The sequence below is a fragment of the Lipomyces japonicus genome (assembly GCF_038497905.1).
Source record: "Lipomyces japonicus strain CBS 7319 unplaced genomic scaffold V1514scaffold_27, whole genome shotgun sequence".
NCBI classification, from domain to species: Eukaryota; Fungi; Ascomycota; class Lipomycetes; order Lipomycetales; family Lipomycetaceae; genus Lipomyces; species Lipomyces japonicus.
The window spans coordinates 14,839-37,507 of record NW_027117839.1 but is presented as its reverse complement, the minus strand read 5'-3'; the positions used below and the strand labels follow the sequence as shown (position 1 = coordinate 37,507).

The following is a 22,669-nucleotide window of genomic DNA, read 5'->3' as shown; positions in this document are numbered from 1 at the left end:
AACGCTGCGGAACTCTTAAAAAAGAATCTTATTTATTGAGTTGAGCAAACAAAACAACCACTTGCGGTCGATAAGTTTTCACCTTTTGTCAAAAAGGTCGTGGTCGTGGTCGTGGTCGTGGTCGTGGTCGGGTCGGCTCTGATTGGGATACAAGCTCAATCTAAACACTTTGCGTCAATAGTGTAAATGGTTTAACATAATATATTATTTTTTAACATTTTGTTTTAATTACCAGATTCATAAACCATTTACACGTCATTAGTATACCTGTCTCTAAACATCTTACTTGTTGACTTTTGTCGTTGTCGTGCCAAGTTGGTTTGACCCAAAGCCAACGCGGCTCCGTTTGCGTGAAATTTTAATAGGAGGAATACAGCTGGATTGCTAGTACAAAAAACATTACTTTCTTCGCACACTGGAGTGCAAGGGTCGCTCTTGCATGCACAGACTGGCAAAGAACGCACACGATGCCATGAACACGCTCGTATACAACACCGCATGAGTGGCATCGAGATAGCACTGAGTGACGACCGTCTGGTACTGCTCCGGCACGGCCCGAACCTCGTCAACCGAATCCTGCACGCGCTTGATGATGTCGTCCGCACCTGGGCCGGTTATGCGATCATGCAGCCTGTTTGACAATATGTTGTGGAATATGGCCGCGCAGACCGCCACGCCGATAGTGGACCCTGTGCCGCGAAAGCCGTACTGGATCGATGTGCACACTGCCTGGTGCTGAAACGGCACTGCCGCGATCAGGCCGACTAACGTGATGGTCAGGTACATGCCACCGCCGAATCCCGGCAAAAGCAAGTAGCAAGATACTAGCCAATCCGGTGAGTTAATCCCGATTGTCGACAACAGCAAAGAGCCTAGCACCAGGCTGGCGCCGGCCACGTACGACATGGGCTTGTACCTGCCAGTCCTGCGCATGTAATATCCGCACGATACTGCGCCGGCCGCGCTGCCAACGAACTGCGGCAGGAGCGACATTCCGGATTTGGTTGCCGATTGCTGCTTCACTGCAGTCATAAAAATTGCGGTGTAAAAAATATTAGCAAAGTAGACCATGATCATGAACCAGCACGTAAATGCCGAGCCGGCAACCGTGCGGTCCTGCAACAGTTGCAACGGAATCACCGGTTCTGGTGCAACACGCAACTCAACCCATGCGAACCCACACAGAACAATGAATGCCAACACAAGCGGCACCACGACGGCTGCATGCGCCCAGGGAAAATAATTCCCGCCGGCGCTCACGGCATACAAGAACAGGGCAAGGCCGCATACCAGCGTGACGGACCCCAGAAAATCGATTCGACGCAACTTGCCACTGGTAGTACTGCTAGTGGTGCGATTGTGATTGATAGATTTGTGCAGCTGTGGTATCTTTAAATTGCATTGGATGGCAATGATTGACAGCACGATAATCGGACCTTGCATGGCAAACGTCCATCTCCATCCAACAGTCTCAGTCAGCAGGCCGCCTGCAATTCCTCCGAATGCGGCACCGCACCCGTACAAGATATTGCCAATGCCATGCAGCAAGCCGCGTTGCCGAAGTGACACAATGTCGCTTAGAGTAATTGCCGCCAGGCTCATCAATCCACCACCGCCGGCACCAGTGATCACTCGGGCAAGCACAAGAATCCACAGTGTCGGTGCCAGGCCACATAAGACTGATCCGAATCCGAAAACAACCTTACACGAAACCGTGAGTTTCTCAAGATTATTGAGCCTAGCCAGACAAGGATCGAAAACTCACATTGCATATGATTAATATCGGCTTGCGACCGTATATATCTGAAAACTTTCCATACAAGGGTTGAAACGCAGTCTGCGCAATCAAATATCCGGTCGCGATCCATGATACCGATCGAAACTCATCAAAATCCGACGCGATGCGGGACAGCAACGTGGCCACGATCGTTCCATCAGCTGCGGCCAGAAAAACACCAATGTAGAGCGATAAAAAAATTGTCGCCAGTGCTCGTGAGGATGTCTCGAGTTGATCCGTGTGGTTAACTGGCCGTGCCTCTTCATCTGTAGCGTGCGAACCCGGACCGTGATGGACTTCATCGGTTTCTTCTTGTTCTGACCGGACAAGCGGCAGAACTGGTTCTGTTGCAATGCCAATGCAGTTATTTTGTGAACACGACTCGATATTATTTGAACGCGAATGATACCTGCCATTATTGTTGTTGAATTGGCAGTACAGAAGAAGCGGGACCCGTTCGTCTTCAGTATCGATGCTATTTTTTTTCCCTGACTTTGACATGGTCAAGAAAGCTTATTACAGGCTATAGTTTTTGCTTCCTAAAAAAAAATTTTCAATGCATTTAACCTGGTACTGCCTGTAAAAAAACAAATTTACAGATCTTGGTGACAAGCTGATATTGACGTCACCAGTTTAGCTACGACTTCCCGTCTTGATAATGAATGACCTTGCGCACAAAAATAATATCAATGTTTTGCTGCAAATTAATGTTAGTTATATGCACATTTCTTGTCATTTGAACATTTATTATTGCATTAATTATACGATCTATATTGTTTTAATTGATTGAGCAACAAACTTTATATTTTAATGGAGCTATCGCAAGGACCCCGTCAAAGCAAAAATGGGGTTGACTTGCAGAAAACGATTTGTTTAAAAACAAATATCTAACAATTTGAACTTATAGATTTTGCATGATTCAAAGACAAAATGATTGCTTTTTGTTTTTTATTCTATACTCGGCAACACCCCATCACACACACACCCCTCTTCCAAAAAAAAAAATTGTAAAACCGAACGAGCAATTTTTCCGCCGCAAAGAGTTAAATCAAGCTCATGCTACGTCAATTTATATCATCTAAATAAACTCAATACAAGTCAAAAAAAAAAAAAAAAAAAAAAAACTGATCGAGCAAGGGAGAATGGGAACGAACAATTTCATTTTCAACCGATAAGCGCCGCATGAAAAGCGGCGTTAAGTAATTAATGAAAAGGCGGACACGGTTTTCAGTAAAGCACTATGCTTCAACTTCAATTGTATAATTTAAAAAAAAAATTTTTTTTTTTTTTATTTTTTAAAAGATAATAAAAATTTGTGTGTAAGTTGCAACTTTGACTTTTCCAATTTTCTGCAATCAAATTAATTAATTTAAAATGCAATTAATTTTTTAATTGCGCGTTTCATCGACCGACGCGTTCATTAAAAAAAAGATATGCTAAAAGCAGGATACTTACTAGCATATTTTGACAATAGTATTAATACAAAAAACCATAAAAATATATAAAAATATCTCATACAATTTTTTGTTTTTGTTTTTTTTTTTCGTTGTACTTGTAGAAGTATAACGAGGCGTTTTTCTATTACGCGCCCCATAGTTGGTTAATTAATGGCTGCCGCCGTCGCCCCCCCTCCCCGCTTACATAAGAAACAATGAAGCTCGCATCCGCAGTTTCCAGGAGAAGTTGCAACCCGGACTGGATGCGAACACGACGCCCCCTTTTGACACACACAATCCCCAGGGCAAAAAAAAAAAATAAAAAAAATAAAAACAGAAAAGGTTCATTTTCAATTTAATATTTTTTTGTGGGCCTTTTTTTTTTGTTTTGCAAATTAATAATTGTTGTCGAGTTGAATTTTTTGGAACATCAGCAGGGTTAAGGCATAATGTCGTCAATTCCAGGCGATTTTTCAAATGATGATCTAAAAGTTAATAAAGTCGTGCCTGCCGCTGCCATAAATGAGGTCCCTGCAGAACCAGCACACGAGGTTGTCGAAATTGATCAGGACAAGGATGAAGAAAATGAAGAACAAAAGTTTGACATTTCGGACTCGATCGTGTCTGCCAATGGCATTTTGAAGTCCCTGCAAGAAGATGTGTCCGAAGTGGTATGTGCAAATATCAGTTGTCTTCTCGTTGAAGGAGAACATGTTACTGTAGAATTGTACTAATTTTTGGTTTTTTTTGCAGAATAATTCTGATGCAGCAGAATTTCAAGACGCGATTGACATTCGCACGCCGGGGTCGGAACATGCCACCACGTTGCAAGCACCAATTGATGATGAAGAACAGGAAGAACAAGAGCAAGTGCATAAACATGAGGAAAAGGAATTTCAAGATGAACGGGATGACGGGGACGACCTGGACGACCGGAAAGATTTGGAAGTACGTGAACACGATGAAGAAGAACAGGTTCAACCTGACGTGCAGGTTCAAGACCATGAGCCTGCCGTGACTGAAACTAAAGAAGAAAAAATTGTCGACGATTCACACGTTTTAAACAATGAATCAGATGATGACAACAAAGACGCAACAGTAGAGCCTGTTGATTCCAAAATTAATGACTTGGATACGCCAAGCCAAGCATCACAAAGTTCAGGCATTAATCATGTTTCCGAACCTGTTGTTTCCAAATTTGATCATAATCACGAATCGCAATCGGATGAGTTAACCACGGTATCGCCCACGCCAATTTCACCGGTCGACAACCTTGAAGATGTGGATCTTAACCAGGAACCAGACGTGGTTGAACCAGAGGTTGCTGCGGTCGCAGTCACGGTCGCAGCAACAGGAGTTGCAGATGCACCACCACTTCCTCCCCGAAATCCCAACAAGCGATCGCCGTTTTCCTGGCTCAAGAGTAGTAGTAGCAGTAGCAACAGCAGTAACAGCAGTAGTAATAGTAGCAACAGCAACAGCAGCAGTAAGGAAAATCAATTATCGAACCCGCCATTGCCGCCACGGCCTACTCACCGGGAAAGCTCAACGAACAGCGTCACGTCGGTTGCAAACTATGAACTTATTCTAAACCGGGCCGATGCCAACCGTGACAACTTGCAATCCAAGAATGCGTCCGAAAAGGAAGCTCATATGGCTGGCAGTCAAAAATTAAAAGAAGAATTTGAAACGCTTCGGAACCAGAACGTATCATCTGGTGGTGGTGGTGGTGCCGAATCAGAGCAAGACCTGGCATCGATTGATTGGCAATTCTGGACCGCGCTGGTTGCAGATTATGCTAACGTGGCTCGAACTCATCCGGCAGAGCTGGCGCATGCTATCCAAAACGGGCTGCCGCCACCGTTGAGGGGAACGATCTGGCAACTTATCGCATCATCCAAATCGCTTGTTTTGGAAGATGTTTACAAATCATTGCTGTCGGAGACAAGCGTACATGAAAAAAGTATTCGACGGGACCTGTCCCGAACCAGTTTTGCCAAGTCAGTTAATCAAGATTCTTTATTTAACGTGATAAAGGCATACAGTCTTTGGGATCCGGAAGTTGGATATATTCAGGGCATGGCATTTATTGCCGTGCCGTTGATACTCACGGTTTCTGAGCCGGAAGCATTCAGCTTGTTGGTCGAATTAATGAAAACCTACAAGCTTCGGGAACTTTTCTTGCCAGAAATGCCCGGCTTGCATACCAAGTTGTATCAATTCGATCGCATTATCGAGGACGACGTGCCGCACGTGCACGTTCATTTGGCACGGCAGGGCGTGAGGTCATCCATGTACGCGTCGCAATGGTTTCTTACTTTTTTCGCATACAAGTTCCCGTTGCAAATCGTGCTGCGCATTTTTGACGTGGTCGTGGCTGAAGGCTTGGAAGCCATTCTTCGGTTTGGCGTGGCATTGATTCGCAAGAACGCGGACGCGATCGTGAGGTTAGAATTTGAAGAATTGTTGAATTTTTTGAAAAACAACTTGTTCGATGTTTATCTTGACCCTGCTTCAAGTAACAACAAGCAAAAACCAACGTCGTTTATTCTGTCCCGAAATAATTCACATTCAGAAAACGCGTACCGGGTTAATGAATTAGTAACTGATGCCTACGCGGTCAAGCTGTTGCCTTCAACCTTGCAAAAATATGAAGCAGAACATGTTGAAATTCATCGGGCAGAGTTGGAAAGATTAGAAGAGGTTGAAAATTTGCGCACCACGAACGGGCAGCTAACCTTACAAATCAAGCGATTGGAAAATAGTTTGGCAACATTAAATCAGGAACATATCGAAGTCGCAAACGAGATGGTGCAGGGCAAGGTTGAATTAGAAAAATTGCGAGACGAAAATGATGATTTCAAACTTGAAAACGATGAATTAAAATCTCAAGTTGAAGCTCTGCCAGGTCAAGTCGAAGCCAAGCTTAGGGAAGAAATGGATGACTTGATGAAACGAAATTTGGAAGTCATGGATTTAAATCAAACATTAGAAGACCAATGCGCTGCTTTGGAAAAAGAATTGGTTGAAACCAAACTGAAATTTGCAACAATTAACGAAGCTCATGAGTCTTTAAATAGAAGATGGACAGATTTGAAAAAGGTTATTGAATAAAACAACAATGTTCTATTTTTTTTTTTTTTTTTTTCTATTGATTTTTTTGTGCTTGTGTATTATTTTCTTTTTTTGCCGTTGGGAAGGGGTATACATTATCTTTTAATTACCTTTCATATAAAATGTGGTTTTCATGAATTATACGACATGTGTATGAGAGTGCTGAATGATGTTACATATTAAATATATACAAAAAAAAAAATAAATAAATAAAGGTCTACAAATGTGTCATCCATATACATATACATATATATGCTTTATTTATTTAATTTTTTTTAGCTTTCCCAATCATCAACACCTTCAAATTTTACTTCAAACCCGAGGGCTTTCGTTACTTCCGCCCGTAGCAAGTCTCCCAAAGTTGTACCATCACGATTATATATCCATTTTCCGTTTAAAAAGTTATACCTATAAAAAAAAAAATTAGTTTAATCATTTTTTTCTGTTTACAAAAAAAAAATAAAACAAATAAAAACTAATAAAAAACAAGTTGAAGATGAAGGAGTTCCTGAATGGCAAAGAGAGGATATACCTTTTGGGACCGGAGATTGGGCTGCTAAGCCAAATTTGCTTGTTTGGTGGCTGCTTGTTGATAACATAAGTTCCATTTGGTGGTAATTGCAGTGTCAGAACACCTTGCTAATCAAAATATACGCCCAAGGTCAGCCCAAAAAATTTTAACAGAAAAAAAAAAAAATAAAGCAGCTGCCCGATATGATCTATCCTCTCTTGCCAATCATTCATTCATTCGTCTCCTAGATTTATGTAGATGAAAAAAAAAAAAAAAGAGAAAAGAAAAACAAGAAGCAAAATGAGAGTAGAAATCAAATATCACTCAGGATTAACGGGGGGAAAAAAAATATAATGGAACCTACAGAAAGTTCAAAATCCACGGTCTTAAACGCTTCATTAGCCGAAATGTCTTCAATCTGAGTAGCAATCAATTCAAGGGTTTCATCAGAGAACGCATGAAAATCGTTGAACGACAAGTCTTCGGTTGAAACGTCGGCAGCACCGGCCTTAGTGGTATACCCACGCGAACCGGTCGAGCAATCACAGTCGCAACCGGGAGCAAGCTTGCTGGAGATGGTTACCAACCGCCCAGATCCGTTGCCAGACCCGCCACAGTCACAACCAGGCGCGGCAGCAAGCAAGCGCAGGGACGGACGTGATGCCGGCGAGGCCAGAACCGAGAACATGCGCTTCGTGGTGCCGCTGGGACAGTCACATTCGCAACCAGAACGGGCAGTCAGTGCCAACTGGCGCAAGGTGGCAAAGCCCTTGGACGACGACGGGCAGTCACACTCGCAACCGGGAGCGGAAAGGCGGCCGACGGGTTGAAACACATTGCGGCGAGTGCTGACGCGGAGCAACGAGGCGCGAGAAAGAATTCTGGAAGCCATTTGGAGATGGAGAAGAAACAATACAAAAAAAGATTTGGATGTCAGAGGGAGACTCACTACGAACGCCGGCGGAACAAACGGTCGACGATTCTGGCTGGCGATGAGGCAAGAACGAGTGACTTTACGACGCAAATGACGAATTGCCGGGCTTGCGGCCGGGTAAACTCGCCGCCGTCGTCGTCGCCGATAGCGGCAATTCAATCAATTTAAATGAAAATATTCCGATTAACACGAATACAAATAAATATGCAATGCAATGCAATATACCCCTGTCTTTGCTGTGGAGTGTTTTATGGGTCACAAAAAATTGATGAATTCTGCTTCAAACCGCGCGGTCTGGCTGGCGGTTGGGACTGACTGGTGATGCTGTTGACTTGCTTTTTCCCTAGGCAAGTTGTTTTTTTGGTCATCATGACTTGCATGACCATCGTAACGGTTACTGGCAGACGATGAGTCGCGCTGCTTTTGCACGCCGGTATTGTTGTTGCTGTTGTTGTTTAAGCTGGTTTTGTTTTCTTGCTGCCACCACGCCACGTCTTGCTCGCCGCTAGCGAGAAGATCAAGTTGCAATTCTTGTGCCGAAAACAGCATGTCGTTGCGGGCGAATGATTTTCGCATGAAATATCTTGCCCGCAATCCGGCCACCGGACTGCGGGCATCATCATCATCATCATCATCATTCGGATCATGCGCGCGCGAGCGCACGTTCAATCGATCGATCGCTGGCAACAACGAACCAGCAATCACTCCGTCCGAGGCGCTCGTGAACGCTGGCTTCTGGTGGCACGATTTCCAAAGCAGGGACGTGACCGGTAACGATTCCATGTCCGGCCTGCCGCGAAGGCGGATCGGCAGGTGCGACGGCATGTCTGCCAATGTCATGTCATGTTGAAAATCAGCTGACGAACTGAGCATTTTTGATTTTTGGAAAGTTTTGGCTTGCGCGTTCCCGTTCCCGTCGTCGTTTTGATTTGGCTTTTCGGGGATTAATTGCAATTGATGAATGCTCGGCAAGAAAAAATTTTTGCCAACTTGGTTTGGTTGATCATGGTGCAATGTTGGGTTTAATTTTAGTTGATGCCGTGGACTGGCTCGGATTTGTTTCCGCCGTCGTTGTATTTTGGGGGTTCGGGGTGAATTTTTGTGTTGCTGGTGATTATCTTGGCCTTTAGGCACCGACAATTCGGTCAACATTGGCGGCGACGACACGAGCGGTGCAACGGGCAACAATTGTGATGCCGCCGTCCACATGGTGATCATGCACTTGCAATCTTCGTAATCACGAACTATGCCGGCCGCTTTTTTAACCCCCATGATTATGTCCATGGCCGCAGCTCGAGCAATGCCGTGCCATTTCTTCTCTTCCCTTGCTCCCACCGGTGCCACGTGCACTATTCCCTTGACCGCGACGTGCTGCGACAACCATGCCGCCGTGCACGCGCCGTCTTGAGGCGGCGGCATTAGCAATCCGCATTTTGCCGTGGCCACGTCCACCAAATCGTGAGGCGGGCCTGCTGCCAGCTTGACACCGGGGAACACGAACGAGGTGATGCCGAATTCGTCAGCCAAGTACTTGTTCAGGTCATGATACGTAACGACTTGTTTTGCTGGGTTTTTTTGTTGTTGCTGACGTTGCCGGGCCTGGGTTAGATGATGACGATGCAGGTATGGCTTAAGCAATAACGACATTTGACTGGCCGGGATCGTACGACATAACGTGGTCAGGGATGAAGGTGGTGGCAGAAGAACGATTTCAAACGACGTTGTGTTTGCCATTTTTTTAGATTTTTGAAACAACAGTTCAATAAAAACAAGTAATTAATTAATGAGGTTAAAAAAAAGGTATAATTTATTATTAAAAAAAATAAATAAATAAATACAAACAAGTTTGCAAAGATAATAATTGATGAGGGCATTATTCCCGGGCCAAATGCTCATTTCAATCTGGCCTGAATCCAAACGCGCGATGTTTTGCTTAAACAAAAACAAACGCGGAAACAAAACAAAAAAAAAAAAAAGAAAAATACGTACACTGTTATACATATTTATAAAATGAATATGAATTTTAATATTCTAATTAGTGTACATTTAAACAGCTTATTTCACCTAATGTACATTTTATAACCCTGTGACTTCTACTTCATTCTATATATACATGCTCCGTCGTTTTTGGCTCACGATGTTCCTCCCACGCCGGCAGCGTAGGCCAAGTACCAAGTTAACGACGCGCCGCCGTCCAACCACGCAGCCGAGTTAAAACTCGAACTTGCAAAAAATTTCAACGCCGCAGATGGATCGAACAATGCCAAGTTGGCATACAATATGCCTTTCCAACCCGAACTTAGCGACGGGGCCAAGTTTTTCAATTTTGAGTTCCATTCCTGTTGCACGAACGTGGGCTGCCGCACAAATGATGACGCAGGCGTGATTGGGATCATGTGAATGCCCTGAATGTATTCCAAATTAGTACCGAAATATGTAGTGTGATCACATTTATTTTCAAAAATGATGCCGGCTACTTTGTTGTTGATAAAATTGGATGGCTGGATCGTGTTATCGGATGCCATGAGGATGTATGAATTCATGGACCGCCGCATGAGTGCCAACATCATGGCACCGCGGGCCTCCATGGACGAATCACCAATTACTTGACCCCATAACTTGATCGCATATGCATGATTGTAATCTTCGGATGATGATTCTTGATCCTTGCCATCGGCAGATTCAAACAACCCCTTGGCCCATGAATGACCATGAAACCACGAAAATGATCTCGAAACCGGGTAAAAAGAATCAGCCGATGACGGATTGGCAATGTCGCGAACAAGACTGTTCACGTAATCTTTATTTTGGTTGACCCATTTGCCACCCAACGCGGTATCGATCAAGCCAATCACGGCGGCAGCATGAATATGATAGCCATAATGGAAATGATGATCGTTATAATATGAATTGCCATAGTCAGCCAACGAGTTGCCAGTAAGGATGGCGCCACTTGAAATCAATCCCTTGTAAGTTTGATCGTAGTAAAGAGGGTAAACCTGAGTGTTGTTGGCAAACCTGGCAAACGAAATTTTTAATTTATCCAAGCAATACTTGGTCAACGCCTTATTTTGTAATATGGCATGCGACGTGTAACATATATAAGCAAACTTGTCAAGCGCCTTGCCAGCTGAATACATTGAATCCGAATTGGTTTGCAAGTCCATGTCTTGCGAAGCTTCCGAGATTGCGGTTTTGGATAACAGGTTTAAAAAACTGGCAGAATATTTTGCTGATTTGCCCGAGATTGAAGTCCAAGGTGCAAATTTGATATCCATCGGCAAGTTTTCCTGAAACACAAAATTGTTTGTCGAATACGCCGTCATGATACCTTTGGTGGGTGAATCAAGTTTTAGCAACGTGGCTCTTGATTTCATGAATGGTTGAAACGAGGCTGAATGATGCGCAAGTGCAAACAATAACAACTTGTTTGCATTATTGGCACCTTTCGTAGACCACAAGATCTGAGCCGTGCCGACGTTGCCCACCGCCGTGCCGCTAACGGTGGCGCCGACTGAGAACTTGCCGGCATGGGCATCATAAATGGCTTCCGTGCCGGACGGCACCTGTGCGATTTGCACAACCACGTTGCGAACCTGGGTTGAGGCTTGAATCAGGGCCGAATTTTTTAAGATTAACGAAAAACTCTGCCCGGACGGAACCGTGGCATAAATTGCCCACACGTTGCCGTCGTTTAACGTGGCCAGGTATTTGACCACGCCGGCTCGAGGTGATGATTTCTTGGCCAGCGACCTGAACCCGACCAACGAACTAAACCGAGGTTGCAAGTTGTAATAAATGCCAGTCAAAAACGCGGATCCTTCAACTAGCGGGACTTGCAAGCTTTTGCCGTTGCCGTGCTTGGCTGCTGCGGTCATGATGATGTTGACCGAAAATTGTTGCGGATCGGTTAAGGTCGTGGTCATGCCCGAATCAAACTCTGCCGCGGAAAAAGAGAGTGACCGGATCCCGGTCGGATTAATGTAGTATTCGACCGGGTTGGCATTTGCATTCGGGCCAAACACCTAAGACCGGATTAGCATAAGTTTAATATTTTGTTTTAAAACTGGATATTTTAATTACCCTTTGCGACGCACTCGTATGCGAAATTGCTAATCCGTAATCACCACCAACACCTTGATTCCACCAAACTGAGTAAGGATAGACATAAGCCGGTTGAGATCGAGTGCCGAGAAACAAGTTGGAATAAAAATTATTAGTCGGAATTGGTGATTGCTTAACAATCGCTGCCGAAAAGCCGGTTGGCGATTGCGGATGATTTAGCAAGCGGGGGAAATGCTGCGATGGCGCGGTCGTGGCGATTGGTTTGAACAGGTCAATCGTGGAAACTGCTTGTACACTGTCAAGCCCGTCTTGTTGTTGTTGTTGCTGTTGTTGTTGTTGTTGGCCTGCCGTGTATGTCGTAAACACGGTGGCCGGTACCGATGTCGTGGCTGCGGCAGCGGGCGCGATCGTAAGCATCGGATCCGTGGTCACGCGGCCGGCGGTTTCCAATTCGGATGCGATCGTGCCCAGTGACGATGATGACGATGCCGGGGTCGAGATTAAGTATTGAACCGGGCCTGACTTGCCGGTCGACGTGGCAACCGCGGTTTGATCATGATTTTCTACCGTGCCGACCGCAACTGGCAATGCATGAGCAAAACTTATGATTAACCAAAAGCCAATAATTACCAGCATGACAGATGATCGTGTTCTGATTGCCTGGCAATACATAATGCCTTCCGCCCCTTGAACTTGGCCTCGAGATGATAAAAAAAAAAAGTGTGAAACGGAAAGCAAAATGTATGTAAAAAAACCTATTCAATTCATTTTTTTATGTTCCAGAAATATGACTAAATCGCCTTTCTTTATATCATGATGTTCAGGCAAGGGACCGGTCGATCGTGCTTTGATCTAATTTCATCCAACCTGCCGCATCAAGTTCGTTCGACCTCCTGATATCCACTTTCGGAAATTTTTTTTTTCTCTTTTTTTTCCCACCTTATTGTACTATTGTATTGAATACTCACATGATTTTAAGCGAATGCTTCGATGAAGAGCGCATTGACCCCCCCTTAATGAGGCTGGCTCATTAACTTGTTGCAGACGGTTGCTCTTTTTCTCTTTAGTGGCAGGGTGGCAGGCTATTGCCGAAACCGTCGTGCGGCGCGCCCAGGGTCTACCCCTGAAAAAGAAACAATATAAATGTAGCAAATAACCTTAACCTAAACTTCTAACCGCATTTTATTTATTGTTTTATTGTATGGCCGGAATGGTAGCAATGCCCTCTGCCTTAAAAAAAAAAAAGCTTTACAATAACAATATACATGGTTAAAACAAGATTTGATTGGCTGATTGCAACAGCTCCTTTTCAATCTGATCCTGAGCCAAGGTATGGTCCCATTTAATGTTGTGATGCCCTGCAGCTCTGGCGCCGTAATCATTAGCAAAATCAGCTGCTGTGGCCGCACCTTTAAACTCACGCTCACCTACGCCGCCAGCGTCAGGGAAATCCGGCGGCGGCGAAAGCAAATTAAACGCGTCCCGCTGCCTTTTCAAATACCGCAGGTTTGGCAAGGTCATGGGTACTGCTGGAATGTACAACACGGAGGAATCAGATTGACCGTGATGATGACGTTCGACAGAGTGAATCGTGTCGCAATGCCAAAGCACGTAGTCGCCAGGCTCGACGTGCGGCACGGCGGTCATGGCTTCGGGCAAGTTCAAATGCGGATGAGTCAGGTGATTGAGTTCTTGGCCGGCACCGAGCGCCGTGTTTGGAAACGAGTTTGAAGGTGCCACGAAATTGGCACCATCGACAGGGTCAAAAAACGGGCGCAAGAGAGTGTACGCAGTGGCGTGCTTAAGAAGAGGGTACACCTTGAGCGTGCCCTGGCAAGGCCCGGTAGACGACATGGCGACCCAACCCTGAAACATGCGAAACATGGAACAGGCACCGCTGCCGTTGTACATGTCAGTTTTGGCATTCACGCGGTGCGCGTAGTCAAACGGGTCATATTTCTCCCACGCGGCATCGCGCAATATGCTGGCATACACTCGCACGTATTCGGGATCTTCCCATCGTTCGATCGACCCGCCATCAATATGAGGACCGAGAGTAAATTGGGCATCACCCGGCAGCCTGATGCGCAACCTGTCCGCGTACGAGAGCGGGTGCCTGGTGGTTAATTTTGCCGAAGGTTGCGATGAATGCCAAAGACTCATGATTGCGGCCTGTGCCTTGATCAAGTTTGCATGCGACCGGGCACGAACTTGAGACCTGGACCAATACAGCTCATACACTGACGGAGAATGCTTGGGGAACCCAATCACTTGCGGATTGGCATTGATATAAGTTTCGGCATCAACCTTGAAACTGCGAGCCACGTCGGGTGGAATCACGTTTTTGAGCACGACCACGCCTCGAGTTTTAATATCTTGTACGATAGACTGGCTTGCAAACTTGACCTGGCCCGTTTTGTCGTCGGTTTCCACGTCACGATTAAAATCCAGGGTCGGAATCACGGCCGAACCCTGGCGCTTGATTTGCGCGATCTCGTCTTGCAAGCTGGCCAGCAGGCGGGTCCATGAATCAGCCAATTCTTGCTCACGTCCGCGCACGATTAACCGTTGCACGTCAGCAAGCCGGGCTGGCAATGGCACCTGAGCAATGCCAGATAGGGACGGGAACACGGACGAGATGTCGCCGGCGGCCTTAGTTGGTTGCGCGTGCACGGCGCGCCTAGCACACGCGGCAGCAAGTTTACTTAGTCGAAGCATATGAGCAAAGACCAGAAATACTATTTATTTAATTATTTGTTTGTTTGTTTGATAAAGACGATGCGGAGAACTGTCGAAGGCTACAGCATGCCAGGTCCGGGGGTCGGGAGGTTAGGCGGGGGAAGGTTTTGCGGGGAAGTCGAGCCCTTACGGCGGGCGCAGTGCCGAAAGAAGAAAGTTGCCCGCTGCTTGGTTTTAACGTAAGACATTACATAATACATGAGTAGTTAAAACTATAATTAATTGCTGCTGAACCACGACAAAAACGCGTTCCATCCAATCGACACCAGGTTGACAAACAGCAGCCGGTGTTGCAACGGCATGAACCGGAAGTTGATGACCTGCACCAGCGGCCACACCGCGTAGTTGCCCACCATGGTCGGGTACCATTTGTCGCGCAAGTCCTGCTCGATCGACTGCCACGAGTGCCCTTGCAACACGCCCATGGACACGTAAAACGACGCGATCCCGACCGGCGCCCACACGGCCTGGTCCACCACCATGCGGCCGAACGCTTGCAGGTTTGGCCGGCCGGGGATCTTGACCACCCGTGAAACGAGCCCGTACCACCGCGTCACGATCGGCGCAAACACAACGCCGCCGTGGAAAACCATGCGTGCCGTGCGTTGCAAGTCGTAGGACTTGTAATCTCCGGTTGCTTCCTCCGCGACCTGCGCTATCAAATCACCAGCTCCAAATAAGAACTATTTTTTTTTTTGGTTAGTTCTAATTTATCACGGACTAAATGAAATGACCCTTTTGTCAAGGCATGACTTACTCCCGTGGATATGCATTGAGTCAGCAGCGGCCGGGCTGTCAGACGCGCCAAATACCATTTGTAAAACGATGCCATATGATATATAGATCTATGTATATATAACGTATTTTGGAACCTGCCAAAACTGCAACAAAGCAAAAACACAAACGACCTAATTATTTCTTTTTTTGCATTTCATGGTCAAGACCCGGGAATAGTTGAAACAGGTGGCGTTTTGTGTTTCATTTTTTTTTTATTGCAATTTAATTTAATTATACTTCAATTCGCGATACGTTTTGCCCCTGAATTTTTCACTTAACCAATCATAACTCAAGCGATTATTTAATCAATCCCCATGATGATCATCTTTCCAACTACAATATTTATAACCAAATGCTTGCAATTTTTAATTTATAAAAAAAAAAAAAAGGGTTAAGACACTTATAAATATAAAACCAAAAGTTAACCCATTTTTTGTTTTTTGGATTTTTTTTTTTCATTTTTCATTTATCTTTTAATTCAATCAAAATCCATCGTTTAATCATCACTCATACACTTCACTCACTCAAGAAAAAAAAAATAAAATAAAACAATACAAAAGTCCTATACAAATAATGTAACTGCTTACAAAGTAAAGAAACCAACAATGCAGGCAAGCGACAACATGAGGCCAGAGTTGATGTTGGCAATGTCGCCCAACGCAGCACTGTGAGAGCTGGTGGCAGCGCTGGCACCGGTAGTGGTATTCGTACCGGTGCTGCCGGTGCTGTCGGTGCTGGAGCCAGTCGACGTGGCAGTCGCGGTATCACTACCTGCAGATGCCGATGACGGAGTGCTGGAGTCAGTCTGATCAATGGCGGAGTCATCAGAAATGGATATACTGTAAATCTCCTCCACGGTCGGGTTGCTGATTTCTGATCCGTTCTGGTCAAGAATCGTAAAGTTCGTGGTCTTGGTCGTGATTTTCACATACCGGCCACGGTTGTACGACGAGTCAAGACCGTTGGCAATCAAATCAGCAGCCAAAGTATCAGGAAGCGTCGTGTTGCCGTTAATGTTGGCATACGAGCTCAGATAGCTTGTCGGACGAGCTGATGCTGCAGACGAAGTAGCAAGACCCGTGCTGGACGCAGTCGCATACCGAGACGAAAGCGCCACGTAGTCATCCCTGATCTGGGCCGAGTTATCAGTGTCAGAAATGTTCACTAATCCATAGTTTGACGCCTCTTCGGAGTACTCGTACACGAGGCCACCAGAAAACACGACCGTGAAGTTGTCAGAAAAGATCGAGCCAACCTCCTGAAACGTACGAGGCTGGACAAGATTGCAACCAAATTCGGAAAGGAAAATTGGGATCGTGTAGTTCTTGAAATCATCAACAAGAACGTCATAACCCGAGCCAGTGAACGTGTTTTCGCCACACCATTGGTACGAGTTCACGCCATAGAAATCGACTGCAGTCTCAGCGGGACCTGCCTCGAGATAGTTGGCCAGTGAAACACGGTACGCAAGATTATCGGCAGCAGAATAACCGACAGGAATCGACCGCTTGATGTGGTTCGAGATGTACTCCTTAATGTCACGAACAACAGCCTTGACGTAATTAGGAGAAGCTTCAGCAGACGTAGCATCGTCGATGACCTCGTTACCTGCAAAATACCCAAGCGTGTTGTTGTATCCAGAGAAAGCTTCGACGACCTGGAACACACGGCTCAAATAACTTTCCGTGTAAGTCGTCCACGGTTCGTCCCGGTTAAGACTCTGGGTGTAGTTTGGAGTGTTGACATCGATAAACAGATAAATGCCAGCCGAGGCAAGAAGAGTCACACACTCATCGTGGTCGAGCGTAGGGTCAACGGAGTAGATTCGCAGCGTCTGAAAAGTCACGTGATTAGCTCATGGTTTTACTTTCGCAAAAAAAACCCTTTGCCCTCGCCCGGGAGTTAAAAATAGGTCACGGCTTGCCGGCTTCGTCGGCAAAAGCCAGGCACCGCTGAACCAGCGGCTTTGAGTGCAAGCAAGTCAAATAAAAATATAAGAAAACAAGCAGTCACACTAAGCTGCAACACATGCCTTCCGACTAAGGTATTGTTAACGCTGCGGACGAAACCCGCAGGCAAATGAAAACAGGGCAGACGAGAGTTCAAAAGAAAAACGAAAAACGAAAAAAAAAAAACCCAATTAAATACGTACATTAATGCCAAGGTTTTGAAACAGATAAATATCTCTGGCACAAACGTTGGGATCCGACAAGGGATCAGAGCCGTCCTTGAACCCGGCTGAGCCGCCAGGTTGGTAGTCCACGCCTTTAATCCAGAACTATATCATTGTCAATGATATTAAACAAACCAATCATATTTCAAAAAATGCCTAAACCCACATTTTCACCAGTTTCTGAGTTGACGAAATAACGACCGTCAATCTCGATGGGAGTAATAGCGGAAGCAGAGCGGGCGAGCATGAGCGACGATGACACAGCCAACGCGGCAACTGAAGCAACAGCTTTGACAATACCCTTCATGATGGATTTCACAAAAAGAGAATGTAGGAAATTAATAAAAAAAAGAAAGAAAGAAAGAAAGAAAGAAAGAAAGAAAGAAAGATGGCTCAAAACACCAGCAAACAAACAAACAACAAAAAAAAATGAATAGAGAACCCGGCGACGGACGGAATAAATACAAAACCCACGCGGTTGTTACAGTTACAAGGAGCAATTCATTCCCATCGGGGCGCGAGCGCGAATTGCCGTAAACAGAACAGAGAAACGCGCGTTTGGTAACGCTGGACCGGGTAATGACAACTGCACTGCCTCTGGTTTACGTATACTTCATTGTGACCAACTAGGACTTGAGAAGAGACGGTTAATTATCAAACATGTTATAAATAGTGATCTGTACTATGTAGTACCGCATGCAATTGGGTTAGTCCATATTTTCTTAAAAAGTTGCTTTTCGTTTTGGGCCAATTATTCTTATTTGCCCCTTGCGTATGTAACTACAAACTTTCAATAAAAATCCCTCGTTCCATGTAGAAATTAAACCATTGGTGCAATTTCATTCGACTAATAGTCATCTATCTGTCTATCTATCTATATATATATATATATATATATGCATTACGTACGTATTGGATCACGTCTACATGTACTCGTATTTTAATTAATGCTCCAAACATGCGTACCTGACAAGTGCGCTAGACCACAAGCTCAATGTCCCACCCGCGAACGTTGTCTTCTCCACGATGCACCCTAACTTCGGCACCTTCAGGCGGAACAATGATTCTTCCATCCACGCACCATCGTCGCAACCTTGCCTCAAACTCTTCAATCACGACCTTCAACTCCCGCACCCGCTCGTACACCACCCCGGGCTCGTTCACGTGAGCGCCGTTGTCGTAGGCAAGCATGAGCACGCGCATGACCTCATCTCCAGGTGAGTGTGCTAATTCGACCAAAAAAACGTCCCCGTTATTGGTCCCGTGCGGTGAAATCACAAACCCGGGTTCAAGGCTCGTGATTGACGTAAGCAGCACGTACGAATGCGGGCCCGCAAGTTCGGCTTCTTGTCCCGATTGCCTTTCGTATTTTAGCACGCCGTGATACGCCCGGCTTTGCTTTAAATTTTCCTCGGCTGCTTTCTTGAACCGGTCGTTGCCCAAAGCGCGGTACTCGGGTGAATCAGAATCACCCACCAGCGCGGCGTGAATCGCCCACGATGCCACCACGATCGCAAACACTCGGTAGCCGTCACCATTATTGCTGCGGTTATCTACTACCAGCGGTATAACCTTGTCCACCGGATTTACCTTACTCGCAGGCACAATCTCTTCACTGCCTTCCGGGAACGTGACAAAAAAAGGTTGGAAAGGCTTGGGCTTGGCAAACAATGTTGATGCCAACGCCTTGAATGGCGTGTCCAATCCTCGCGAGGTCAGCAACGCATTGCCCGACCCGGTAGGAATCGGTGCCAGGTACAACTTCGCCGGCGCATTTGGCTCAGCCAGGGCGTTAACAAATTCATGAATCGACGTGTCGCCCGAAAGAAGAATCACAGTTTGATTTTTGGCATTCCCTGATTGCTGGTTGGATGTCAGGCTTCGTGCAATATCACCGACGCTTGCATGTGACTCGGTCGCGTGGTATTCATATGCAACACCCAATTCTTCAAACAACGGCTTCACTACCTGATTGAAAAAAATTGATCCCTGGTGCTTGCCGGCCGTGACGGAATTGATCACGAGCACGCTCGATTGAGCCGGATCAAGATGGGCAGGCAATTCATTCAGTGATCGGCTTGCTTTTAATAACTGGTCCACAACGGTGCCGTTATTGATCTCGGTCACCACAAGCTCGGTGACGTCGTGCTTGACCCAGAGCACGGCCGCATTTGTAATCGCTAAAATACTATCAACCGGAATGCTTGTCCCATCCACGGCAAGAATTCCATTTTTAACTTCGTAATTCGATATGGCCATTTTTTTAAACAAGAAAAAAAATAAAATTTTATTATTATGGAAACATTTGTGTGTTTATATAACTATTTCCCCACTCGTATCCATATTTACTTGTGTGCGGTACAATGAATCAACGCGTAAATCGATAATCTCGGTCAGCAATGGTGTCAGACAACAGTATCAGGCAGGGTAACCCTCTACTGAGTCTACGATCTTATCTGATTAACGTTCGGATTGCTCGTCCATTAGATTACATATCATTACTACGATTGAAACAAGCACAATGGTAGAACAACCCACGGCATCTACTCAATTGGATGAATTATCTGAGACTGAGATTGCCGCGTTCAATGATTTGAAAGCTTCCGTGCCGGACTTGATCCTCACTGCCGCGTACTCTGAACTTTACGGGCACGACATCTCGGTCGCGTCCTCACCGGTCACGGACAAGCTGCTTCTTAATTTCTTGGTTGCCAAAAAATTTGCAGTTCAGGAAGCTCATGATCAATTGCTAGAAACATTAAAGTGGCGCAAGGAATTTAATCCTTTATCAGCCGGGTTTGCAGAGCAGCATGATGCCAAGTTTGACGGCCTGGGGTTTATTACCGAGGACAAGTCAAGCACGACCGGCAAGCCTGGCGAGATCATAACCTGGAACTTGTACGGCCAGGCTGCAGGCAAGCCTGAAGTTGTGTTTGGAGACACGGCATCGTTTTTGAGATGGCGGGTAGGTATTATGGAACGAGGATTGAGGTTGCTTGATTTTGCATCTGATCGGGTCCAGATCTCTCAGGTGCATGACTACGCCAACGTGAGCTTCCTGAGGATGGACCCCAACGCCAAACGAGCATCACGTGAGGCAGTGGCGATTTTCCAAAAATATTATCCTGAATTGTTGGGCAAAAAATATTTTGTCAACGTGCCGTTGGTCATGGGATGGGTGTTCACGGCCATGAAATTATTCGTGTCGAGGGAAACCATCAGCAAATTCGTCGTACTAAGTTATGCAACCTATTTGGTTGATTATGTAGGTGATTGGATCCCTGAAACTTATGGCGGCAAGGGCGAGTCACTTAAGATCCAGGACTTGTTTGCCACGATTACTGCGCCTGAGAGTATTCCGTTGCCCGATGCGGTCCAAGCCGAACCTGAAGTTTCTGAATCTACGCAAGACGATGCGGATGCGAAAGCAGATTAAATTTTTTTTTTTTCGTTTCTTCTTTTACAAGCAAGTCATAAATAATTTGTAATACATTAGATAAATACATAAATCTAATAACTAACTATCGAAAGGTAAATATTTCGCCCCAAAAAAAATAACCAAAAACACCATAATACAAATGCAAGTTTTTTTTGTTTTTTAAGAAATGCCTTTTCAGAGTCGTTGTAAATCATTAACCACCATGTATCTACTTAATGATATCCATCCCCATCTAAACCATACCATTTGTGAGACATGCGCTTTCGTCATGGCGTCACGCGTGAGGGCGTATTGCCTGGCCGAACTGGTCACGACTAATGACGACGCCAGGTCATGCTCATTTTCAGTTACAACTTTAATAAACCAATTGTATGCATAAGTAATTGGAATATCAACAAATGATAAATATTTTCGAATTACGGAGGTTGATCGAAGCAGCCAGACTTCCTTGCCAGCATCATTCCTGAATTCGGACATGCGCTTGACAAATTGCCACAGTGATACGTGATTGCCGTGACCGGACACGCCGTTACCGTCAAACGTAACAATCACGTCAACTTCATCAAGGTACGGATTAACAAGTTCAGCAATCGCGTCCGCAGGCCATGTGGCTCCGAACCGGTCCTGCACTTGCACGTCATCAAAAATGATCACGTTCGACGCCGGAATGCCAAACATGCCAGCTGATTTTTGAAGCTCACTAACCCGGGTTTGACCCAAATTATCCGCATTGCCGGTCGAAAGGCACAAGATTTTTAAATTCGCGTGGTTCTCATCATGACCGCGTGAACCGTGCGTGCTCGTGTGCAGGCTCAATTGCCGCAACGAATTCAACGTCGGTCCGAAAAACATGGCTTCATCATCCGGATGCGCAATCAACAACGCGATCCGCTTGTCAGCAAAATGTGCCTGTAACGTGCGTTCATGAGGTGATAAAAAAATAGGTCGAATGATGAACCTTGAAAGAATCCTTTAATCAAGAAAAGAAAAAAAAAAAAAAAGGTTAGCACTCGACTTTATAAAAAATAAAACAATCATGATTCATACCAAAATATTATTGAAATGAAAATAACAGCAAAAGCCTTGCGTAATCTCATTTTATTTTAAACCGTCGAATCGAATTCCGTAGTTTCTTGATGTTTCATTTGCAATATAACAAAAGAGTGTGGCTTAGGGTAATTCAAAAATGTACTGATAGCATAATGATCTAATGGCTCAGCGGTGATTCTCTCAAGTTCTGAAGAATGCATTGTCGGAGCCATTATGTCAGGAGCTGCACAACTTGCAGAGAACGATGGTAGCTCTATAACAAGTGCATAAGAATAGTCCGAATTGAGAGGAGAAGTACGATGTGATGGACGTACGAAACATTATTAGCTACGCAAATTAAAGCATATCCATCAGAAGACTCTACCTGCTGCTGCACGTTAAATATCTTTCATATTTTACCGTAACAGCAACATAATAGACTCATATATTTACAACCCTCAGCATGTATTCAGGTAGATAATTCTCGTAAGCGGCTTTCTCCAACTCTTTGTTTGAGCGGCGTAGCTTTGTTTGCAATGGTAAAACAAAGGGTTGGGAATTCCATGAGTTTCACAGTAGGCCTGTTGTGGCTTTACAAGTGTTCACATTACCTGACTTTTACTAGTCCATCATATACTGATTCGATACAATAAAAGAAAAATAGTTATACAATGA

General features: G+C 45.2%; 11 protein-coding genes across 11 annotated transcripts; 2 read left to right on the top strand and 9 right to left on the bottom strand.

Annotated features, from left to right (window-relative positions):
• Positions 1 to 113: 113 nt before the first annotated feature.
• Positions 114 to 2,450, bottom strand: V1514DRAFT_103820 (major facilitator superfamily domain-containing protein). Its single transcript, XM_066924371.1, has 3 exons — positions 1,766 to 2,450; positions 233 to 1,701; positions 114 to 167 (listed from the first exon to the last, which is right to left on the bottom strand). Exons 1-2 carry the CDS (start codon positions 2,276 to 2,278, stop codon positions 400 to 402), a joined length of 1,815 nt encoding a protein of 604 aa, XP_066782556.1. The 5' UTR covers positions 2,279 to 2,450; the 3' UTR covers positions 114 to 167; positions 233 to 399.
• A 1,027-nt stretch (positions 2,451 to 3,477) lies between these two features.
• On the top strand, positions 3,478 to 6,561 carry V1514DRAFT_333115 (rab-GTPase-TBC domain-containing protein; the record flags this gene model as incomplete). The annotated part of the gene is made up of 2 exons (XM_066927984.1): positions 3,478 to 3,884; positions 3,967 to 6,561. Coding segments are annotated over exons 1-2 (2,579 nt in total), but the record flags the coding sequence as incomplete, so codon positions are not given.
• Positions 6,482 to 7,821, bottom strand: V1514DRAFT_333111 (uncharacterized protein). Its single transcript, XM_066927983.1, has 3 exons — positions 7,203 to 7,821; positions 6,860 to 6,966; positions 6,482 to 6,735 (listed from the first exon to the last, which is right to left on the bottom strand). The coding sequence occupies exons 1-3, from the start codon at positions 7,728 to 7,730 to the stop codon at positions 6,603 to 6,605; spliced, it is 768 nt and encodes a 255-aa protein (XP_066782554.1). The 5' UTR covers positions 7,731 to 7,821; the 3' UTR covers positions 6,482 to 6,602.
• Positions 7,822 to 7,893: 72 nt separating this feature from the next.
• V1514DRAFT_333107 (uncharacterized protein) lies at positions 7,894 to 9,630 on the bottom strand. The gene has a single exon (XM_066927981.1). The coding sequence runs from the start codon at positions 9,504 to 9,506 to the stop codon at positions 8,028 to 8,030; it is 1,479 nt and encodes a 492-aa protein (XP_066782553.1). The 5' UTR covers positions 9,507 to 9,630; the 3' UTR covers positions 7,894 to 8,027.
• A 215-nt stretch (positions 9,631 to 9,845) lies between these two features.
• V1514DRAFT_103518 (endo-1,3(4)-beta-glucanase) lies at positions 9,846 to 12,882 on the bottom strand. Its single transcript, XM_066924368.1, has 2 exons — positions 11,856 to 12,882; positions 9,846 to 11,797 (listed from the first exon to the last, which is right to left on the bottom strand). Exons 1-2 carry the CDS (start codon positions 12,507 to 12,509, stop codon positions 9,905 to 9,907), a joined length of 2,547 nt encoding a protein of 848 aa, XP_066782552.1. The 5' UTR covers positions 12,510 to 12,882; the 3' UTR covers positions 9,846 to 9,904.
• A 139-nt stretch (positions 12,883 to 13,021) lies between these two features.
• On the bottom strand, positions 13,022 to 14,779 carry V1514DRAFT_333103 (uncharacterized protein). The gene has a single exon (XM_066927980.1). The coding sequence runs from the start codon at positions 14,553 to 14,555 to the stop codon at positions 13,107 to 13,109; it is 1,449 nt and encodes a 482-aa protein (XP_066782551.1). The 5' UTR covers positions 14,556 to 14,779; the 3' UTR covers positions 13,022 to 13,106.
• On the bottom strand, positions 14,315 to 15,541 carry V1514DRAFT_333102 (uncharacterized protein). The gene is made up of 2 exons (XM_066927979.1): positions 15,334 to 15,541; positions 14,315 to 15,259 (listed from the first exon to the last, which is right to left on the bottom strand). Exons 1-2 carry the CDS (start codon positions 15,406 to 15,408, stop codon positions 14,795 to 14,797), a joined length of 540 nt encoding a protein of 179 aa, XP_066782550.1. The 5' UTR covers positions 15,409 to 15,541; the 3' UTR covers positions 14,315 to 14,794.
• Positions 15,542 to 15,936: 395 nt separating this feature from the next.
• On the bottom strand, positions 15,937 to 17,773 carry V1514DRAFT_282401 (Glucanosyltransferase-domain-containing protein; the record flags this gene model as incomplete). The annotated part of the gene is made up of 3 exons (XM_066925097.1): positions 15,937 to 17,187; positions 17,506 to 17,631; positions 17,693 to 17,773. The coding sequence occupies 3 exons, from the start codon at positions 17,771 to 17,773 to the stop codon at positions 15,937 to 15,939; spliced, it is 1,458 nt and encodes a 485-aa protein (XP_066782549.1).
• A 313-nt stretch (positions 17,774 to 18,086) lies between these two features.
• On the bottom strand, positions 18,087 to 19,889 carry V1514DRAFT_103566 (ATP-NAD kinase-like domain-containing protein). The gene has a single exon (XM_066924369.1). It carries the CDS (start codon positions 19,783 to 19,785, stop codon positions 18,505 to 18,507), a length of 1,281 nt encoding a protein of 426 aa, XP_066782548.1. The 5' UTR covers positions 19,786 to 19,889; the 3' UTR covers positions 18,087 to 18,504.
• Positions 19,890 to 20,008: 119 nt separating this feature from the next.
• On the top strand, positions 20,009 to 21,047 carry V1514DRAFT_333098 (CRAL-TRIO domain-containing protein). The gene has a single exon (XM_066927978.1). It carries the CDS (start codon positions 20,048 to 20,050, stop codon positions 20,960 to 20,962), a length of 915 nt encoding a protein of 304 aa, XP_066782547.1. The 5' UTR covers positions 20,009 to 20,047; the 3' UTR covers positions 20,963 to 21,047.
• A 3-nt stretch (positions 21,048 to 21,050) lies between these two features.
• Positions 21,051 to 22,097, bottom strand: V1514DRAFT_103489 (putative deacetylase LmbE-like domain-containing protein). Its single transcript, XM_066924367.1, has 2 exons — positions 22,013 to 22,097; positions 21,051 to 21,935 (listed from the first exon to the last, which is right to left on the bottom strand). Exons 1-2 carry the CDS (start codon positions 22,060 to 22,062, stop codon positions 21,140 to 21,142), a joined length of 846 nt encoding a protein of 281 aa, XP_066782546.1. The 5' UTR covers positions 22,063 to 22,097; the 3' UTR covers positions 21,051 to 21,139.
• Between the last annotated feature and the right edge of the window lie 572 nt (positions 22,098 to 22,669).